The 8,325-nt window shown below is 37.4% G+C and overlaps 1 protein-coding gene across 1 annotated transcript; it reads left to right on the top strand.

The window, feature by feature from the left end:
- Positions 1-2,109: 2,109 nt before the first annotated feature.
- Positions 2,110-8,032, top strand: npffr1l3 (neuropeptide FF receptor 1 like 3; the record flags this gene model as incomplete). Its single annotated transcript, XM_084105445.1, has 3 exons — positions 2,110-2,602; positions 4,049-4,148; positions 7,096-8,032. The coding sequence occupies exons 1-3, from the start codon at positions 2,179-2,181 to the stop codon at positions 8,030-8,032; spliced, it is 1,461 nt and encodes a 486-aa protein (XP_083961571.1). The 5' UTR covers positions 2,110-2,178.
- Between the last annotated feature and the right edge of the window lie 293 nt (positions 8,033-8,325).

Here is an 8,325-nt window from a genome sequence, read left to right as displayed (position 1 = left end):
AATATACACTCTAATTATATTGGTATTAGCATTCATGATAACCGCTTTATTTAATGTAATTATTGCGAGTCATTTATGTGGCAGTAATTATTAATCAGCGGGTCTAATCATTGTTCCACATTAATTGCAGCATCTTAACAAATGTGAAAATTGTCGTGACTTGTGAGTGAGTGATGTGTGAAAAAGTGAATCATTTCAGAGAATCGACTCTCTTGGCTGATTCATTTAAATGATTCATCACTCAGACGTGTTCCTTAAAAACTGATTTTTTGTTTTGTTTCAAGTTACATAATTGAGAGTTTAATTGTATTTACGTCTTTATTAATCTCTCCCAAACAAGTTATGCCTTAGTTATAGTCCAGTATTTGTACACACGGTTTGTAAGTCGGTTCACATGAATCATTGAAAAGTACCGGTTCGTGAATCGGACATCAGAAGCGCGTGACAGGTGTGAGTTCGCTGAAGCGTTATTCAGAGACACACGCCATTATAATCCAGCTCTTTTTATTCTCATATCATTAAACCACTGGCTTTATTTCACCCGTTGAGCAGAAGGACAGAAAGGTAAGACCTTTGTGACTCACATTAACTGTTAAAACAAAAATGTTATCAAGTATTTAAGCTACTTTGATCAGTTCCTGCACCTGAGGTGAAGTTCTTTCAGTCTGAATCACTGCAGCTTCTTCGCGCTTTTCTTGTCATCATGAGCGGGATAAAACGATCTTCACTGCTGGATAATGTGGAAAATTGTTTTGATATAAAGATATTGAACATGTCCTATACATTAATATTCTTATACGAAATAAAAGATGAGAGATTTGCGCTTTGGGGCAAGTTGTCGCATTTTTTTTCCTAGTGAATAACGTTATTTCTGAGGCGATTTACATATTATGTACAGTACTGTAATACAATTGCTGTAGATACAAACCTCAAAATCTATTAAGCTATCTATAATCTATTTTCCACGGTTGTTGCCCTGGAAAAAAACCCAACAAAACACATATTGACATTCGTTGAGTGATTTTGGGGCATGTTGTCACAACGGGCACAGCCCAATAACGTTAACGTGATGTTTTTTCAGCAAATCTAACAGTGAGGCAATTCATAAAACCGCAAAATTGGGAAAATGTCATATGAAAAGTATCAAACCATTGTTTTGGCCAATGACAAATTATGACATGAACACATGTGACAACTTGCCCCAAAAATAAAATCAATGCAATTTTAACAAATAATATTTTGCAATGACACAAGCTGTGAATTCATTACATAGTGTTACATTACATGATCATAGCTTGATTTTATTGTGTTTACCTGATGCCTAAATGAATTCACAAAAATCACTCTAATATAAGACAATTAGTTGTATTGAAACCAGCGAGAGAAAAGAAGCATTTTCGTTTTCGGAAGTTTGATTCAAAACCTTATAAAATAAAGAGATATAAAGTAGAGCTGTGTGTCCTTATGACAAGCCGTTTTTACTTTTATTCATTACCAGGATATGAATTATTGATATCAACAATTCAATATTCACTAGTTAAAATGCCATTTCTAATCAGAAATGTGATTTTTACTAGTAAAAAATTTATGTCAGGAATAACATTTACACTAAAAATTGATGTCAGAAATACAAATTCTTGATATCAAGAATAAAATTTCAGCTTGGAAACACTATAATTCTTGATATCTGTAATTTTATTTCCACTAATTAAATGTGACCATAGGCTGTTATTCAAATTCGATTGTTGATATCAAGGATTGATTTCTTTCTAGTAAAAATTCAGATTTCACATTTCAGAAATACAATTCTTACTAGTAAAAACCTTTATTTTTGATATCAATAATTATGTTTACCAGTTCAAATGTCTGTTCTTGATCTCGTACAAGTCAAAATATGCAAAGCATTAAAAGTCAAAAGTCAAAAATCATAGACATACTAAGTTATAGCCTAATTATGATTTTTTTATGTCATAATTTTTTCGTCATAATTTTGACTTAATATGCCATAATGTTGATTTATGTCAAAATTATGATTTACCAAAGCATGTTTTTTTTCTTATGTGGTGGACATATAGCTTGTTAATTGTTTTATGAAGTTATTGCTGGAAACAAGTGCTAAAAGCTGCTCGATCTATAAAGTTAACTGGGTTTCTAAGTGTTCAGTGTGTTTTCTGCTGAATGTCATCAGTACTAAAACTGAAGGAATTTTTTGTTTTTTTTTGTTTGTTCCATTTCATGTGTGTGTTTTCCCAGGATTTCTGGGCATCCATGGAGGGATTATGGGACTCTGGCTCCATCTGCATCCTCTCAGATCTCGCCTCCTGCCCGAACCAGACCAACAGCACCAACTCCAGCACAACGGAGGGCTTCATCCTGTCTCCTTATTTCCAGCATTCCCTGCCGACGGCCACGCTCTTCACGCTGGCGTATCTCTTCATCTTCCTGCTGTGCCTGATGGGAAACGGTCTGGTTTGTGCGATAGTCCTGAGGAACCGGCACATGAGAACCGTGACTAACATCTTCATCCTGAATCTGGCCGTCAGCGACCTTCTGATCGGGATCTTCTGCATTCCCACCACGTTAGTGGACAACCTCATCACAGGTGAGAGATTAACGTGGAGATTGTGCAATATTAGCATAATACGTTATTAGTTCTTCTCTATATCAGTGTCTGTTCCTGAACTCCTGAAACGCCTCCATTGTAGTCTTGAGTTTCTTCCGGGAACGAACACATCACAATAATCGTCATTTAAATAATTAATACGCAGAATAAAGGGGCATGGCCTGGTTGAGTTAGTTAGTAGTGTGTACTAGTTAGTTAGTAGTGTGGCGGGGCATTTCCCAAACACACTCGAAGCACTCGACCAATCACAACACACTGCTCCAGCCGACCAATCAGAGCACTGTGTGCTTTTCAGAAGGAGGGGCTTCATAGAGACAGGAAGTAAACAGAGCGTTACTGACAGACTGGGAAGAGAGGAGCCGCAACAATGGAGAATATGAGGAGAATAATCAACATTCAAGCAGGAAAACCTGTTCTAGTAGAGCCTGAAACAACATCCCGACTTTGTAAAAGGGCAGAATATAGCCTCTTTAATCCTCTCGCACATCCCTAATATGCTCCAGTATGTAGTGGGATATTTTGCTAATAAAATGATTGTGCCACAAGAATAGCATGAGAAATTTGGTCTCCCTGTATCATCTCAGGGAGCTTTTATTATTTTTATATATGTGCAGTAAGATGATAAAAAATAAAAATAATTCTGTGCAGACAAGCAACTTTTGAAAAATGCTTCAATTTTTTTTATTAATGACAGTTTACTTGTTTGTAATAATCTTAGAAATTCATGTCAGTAGTTTTAGCTGTGGTATTGAAACTGGAATCGAGAATTGTTAAATTTCACTGGCATCATGACCTTATTTATTACAACACTGCAAAAAATGCTTTTCTTACTTAGTAAGTTTCCAGTCCAAATATCAAAAAAAATATTAAATCAAGATGCATTTACTAGATAAGTAAAATGACATAAGATAAAAATTAAGTGAGTTTTTGCTTAAAACAAGCAAAATTATCTGTCCATGGGGTAAGAAAAATAATCTTGTTTCTGTTTGAATTAACATTACTTTTCTTACCCCATGGACAGATAATTTTGCTTTTTTTAAGCAAAAACTCACTTAATTTTGATTTATTTCCCCAGAAAACAAGACATAATTTCTTATCTAATTTTACTTATCTAGTAAATGCATCTTGATTTAAGAATTTTTATATATTTGGACTGGAAACCAGACAAAAATACTAAGTAAGAAAAGCATTTTTTGCAGTGAATAACTATTTTGTTAATTTATTACTTTCTTTGTGGTGGGGCCAGTGAAAATAGAATCACTGAAATCAGTGAGTCGAATCGAGAATTGAATCAAATTGAGATTTTGTGAATTGAAATCGAATCGAATCGGACACCTGAATCGATACCCAGCCCTACTTCAGATGTATCTGGATTAATGTAGATGTAGTTTTTATATAACCTGATTATGTTTCTGTCTTCGCCAGGTTGGCCTTTCAGCAACACGATATGCAAACTGAGTGGCCTGGTACAAGGAACGTCAGTCTGTGCTTCAGTCTTCACATTAGTTGCCATCGCTGTGGACAGGTAAGTGTTAATCATTTTGAGAGTCAAATTAAATAAATTAACCATTGAAGCACTGTAAGCACTAATCAGCAGATTGTTAAAGCTGAACTATAGTCTCATGAAATGCAGTGGTGAATAGCTCGCCCTTCTGACAGCTCTTCTATGATGCTGTTTCTGAAGCTCATAGTGTCTGAAAACACTAGAGCGCGAGATAAGTAGAGCGTGAGTGCAAAAGTATTTGCATGTATTTGTTAGAGTCCCCCTGTAATCAATCATTTTATCCCTTAAAACTCATCTTTGATCACCAAAATTACATATTTAAAGTTTTTTTCTTCATGATGTAAAATATCTTGAATGTAACTGGTCCCTTTCGTTTTTTAAACTGGGGGGGGAATTCCCCCCTTACATGGGTCACATGGGGGGGATCTAAAGATTATGGGGGGGGGATAACTTTTGATGCATCGGTCTAATTTAATCATCTTCATTTATTAATATCTACAGATTTGTATGCATGAATTGTGCATTTCCAGTTCTCAAAACAGTTAATAACAAAAACAAATAATAATTTATACAAATACACCATGCTCTTCTTCAAATTGACATTAAGACCTCTGTTTAAACTAGGCCTAGGCTATATATTAATGTCTCTCTATTTCAGTGTCGTTCATGTGTTTCAGTTCAGTTCAATTCTTTGCTTTTTTTTAAAACGTCATACAAAATACGCCATGCTCTCCTTCAAATTGACATTAAGACCTCTGTTTAAACTAGGCCTAGGCTATATATTAATGTCTCTCTATTTCAGTGTCGTTCATGTGTTTCAGTTCAGTTCAATTCTTTGCTTTTTTTTAAAACGTCATACAAAATACGCCATGCTCTCCTTCAAATTGATATTAAGAACTCAGTTTAAACTATATGTATTTATGTCTCTCAGTTTCAGAGTCTTTCATGCGCATAACAATAGAAAACAAGGAGAAACGCGCAGTCACATGCTCAAACAATCAACAACCTTGCTCTAGATGTGTAAAAACAAGTGGAAAGCGCGAGCGCGCCGCTCTCTCCTTTCCACAAGCACTTGCTCTCACGTGGCGTCTGTCGTTGCTATGCAACCATGAACTGCTCTCTCCATGATGACAAGGAAGTATCAGCAAAAGATTCATTGATTTCTAGCCCTTGCATTAGCTTTTCTACTAGATATATTTATGGAGATGAAAAATAATAAGGTGCCCTGTACAGCTATGATCAGCTGTTCGGCCGAGCATTCAATGTTGTTACGCTGCGAGCTGATCAGTGGGTTCGTTGCTGCCGCGCTCTATCACTTGCAAAATGGTTTTTAATGTTTCAATTTCGGGATTAAAATGACATAATTTGGAAGCGGATAATTTCTTCACAAACAGCTCATTATGACTCAATGTTAGAATGCTGCACCTACACTCGATAGTGTGAATAAGATCAGCGCAACGCAGACCACTGCATTGACAGCGTGATCATGATCTGTCTACGGCCAGGGCTCAGCGGAAGACAGAAAGGCCGGTCCAGCGCTGATTGAGGAATTAAACTCGAAAATAAAAGACAGTTTGACATCTTTTTTCTCGCATCTGTGAATTTATTTTTGAATCATTTGCTCTGAGATGAAGCGAATATATTTGTGCGGGAATTTCTCACACTATAAAAGCTAACCTTGCGGGAATGGTTTAAATTATGCGCAATCCCCGCATTCCCGCACCGAAATTCAAGCCCTGAAACAGATGTACAGTAAGTGATCTCTGAGTCACGAGCGCTCCTGCTGAACACACAGAGCCGGCAAACGACTCTTGTCACGTCATATGACGCGATATTGAAAAAACAACGTTTTTTCAACACGGTCAAGGAAACTGTCACAAAAATGTGCCCTTATGTCTTGCAAAACATTTATAAATCCTGCATTAACTTTTCATATGGTGTTTTCATACAAGGTTATATATTGATTTTGAAGAAAGAAAAAAACCTGCAATATGCCCTTTAAGGAGAAAATACTCAGCAATGCTGTCGACTTATGAATTTACACATGGTTTGTCTTAAAGCACATTAAAAACACCACATAGACACATAAACAACATTAAAAGCTTCATTTTCACCTCAGGGGGACTTTAATAAAGTGCACACGTATGAATGCTTGGATAGACACACCATGCCATGCAAAGCTTTAACTTTTTTAACATATGTACAAATTTAGAGACAGAAGTGAACTGAGACTTCGTGAAGGCGTTCAATATTGTCAGACATACATTTATTTTAAATATTTCTTAAATGCCATCTTTTTACTGAGTACTAAGAATAAAGGCCAGCATCACGAATACTTCTACTGATGTCTCTATTAAATGGATTTTTCCCTCAATTTCTGGGGATGAAATGAGTAATTATGGCAATTCAGCGTTACAGCATAATAGAATTGCAAATGCCATCATTTGTAGCATTTCGTAGGGTTTAAAATATATAACAATGTTTAATTTAAGTGCACTTAAAACAATGTTTACATAAAGCCGTTATAATAAATGTGACATTTAGCTATTCCTTTAATATAGCAGAGTGCATGAACAAAAATCACATGTTTAATTTAGTGCTGGGCAACGATTAATCGCATCCAAAATAAAAGTTTGTGTTTTCATAATATATGTGTGTGCTGTGTATAATTATTTAGTATATACAAATACACACATGTGTGTATATCTTTAAGACATTTTTTTTATTTATATATAATATATTTATATATAATCTAAATTATATTTCTTAAATATAAACATACATGTGTGTGTATTTGTATATACAAAAAATTATTAACACACACATATATTATGTAAAAACAAACGTTCTTTTTTGATGCGATTAATCGTTTCCCAGCACATGTTAATTTAAATAATTGTGAGCTCTAGAAAACATTACATCTGGGTTAATGATGCGCATATGTGTTTTCTCCTCATCTGAAACTCAGGTTTCGCTGCATCGTTTACCCGTTCAAGCCCAAACTCACGCTGTTTGTCGCGAAGGTGTCGATTGGGGCGATCTGGGTGCTAGCGCTCACCATTATGCTTCCCTCAGCGTTAATGTTGACGGTCGAGCAAGAAAAGAACCATTTCACGGTTCACAGTGACAACCTCAACCGCACGTACCCGCTGTACTCCTGCTACGAGACCTGGCCCGACCCCGAGATGAGGAAGGTGTACACGACGGTCCTGTTCGTGCACGTATACGTGATTCCCCTCGCGCTAATCATGCTAATGTACGGCCGTATCGGGGCAAAGCTGTACGGCACAACCGTCCTTTCCAGTGCCGAGCCTGAAATTCCTTCACAGGCGAAATGTCCCGCGTCTCAACGCAAGATTCGAGTGATAAAGATGCTAATTGTGGTTGCCTTGCTGTTCATGCTATCGTGGCTTCCTCTGTGGACGCTAATGCTACTGACTGATTACGCTCGTCCAGACGAGGACAATCTGGAGCTTCTAACAAGCTATGTTTTCCCCATCTCTCATTGGCTAGCGTTCTCCAATTCCAGCGTCAATCCCATTATCTACGGCTACTTCAACGAGAACTTCAAGAGAGGCTTTCAAGCCGCGTGTCAGAAGCACGCTTGTTTCCCTAGCCGAAGGAAACGGCGATTTAGCATTAAACAGCCCAGAGTCGGAGGTCAGGGTTGTAGCCCGTTGAATACGGGTGTTAGCGGAAAACCGCTCGGTTTGGGAACACGGACAAACCAGATCTTCACCGAGAGCGATCTTACCGGATGCGTTCGCCTGGAGCTCGAGCATCGGAGCGGTTCAGGAGACGGCGAAGCCGAAGGTGGAAGTGGCGCCATCTCTGTTAAAAGAAAAAGCCACTTCCAAGAGATTGAGATAGCAGGAGGTAAAATATATAAAGCCTGGGAGCTCTGAAAACACAGCAGATGCATCGGATTAATCGGCTGACAGCTACAGGCCGAAGAGTGTCGGAACAAAACACAAACATAAAAGCGTTTTCCCATGTCGGACCCAAACTTTGTGATGATCTCCCTCTTCCTGTAAGGTCAGTGAAGTCTAGGGCTGGACTCGAATATTAGAATATTCGTTCGGTGGGTTGGTATTCAATTTGAAAATTTGACACTCGAATATTCGTTGTTGTTTTTTTTGCACACCTGCATCCCCTCGACACGGTTCTCATTCACGCTTTAATATGTTTAAAATCTGGT

This window comes from Abramis brama, assembly GCF_963993115.1.
Source record: "Abramis brama genome assembly, chromosome: 25".
Taxonomy (NCBI): domain Eukaryota; kingdom Metazoa; phylum Chordata; class Actinopteri; order Cypriniformes; family Leuciscidae; genus Abramis; species Abramis brama.
The sequence above is the reverse complement of the archived record's forward strand: the minus strand, read 5'-3'. Positions and strand labels throughout refer to the sequence as shown.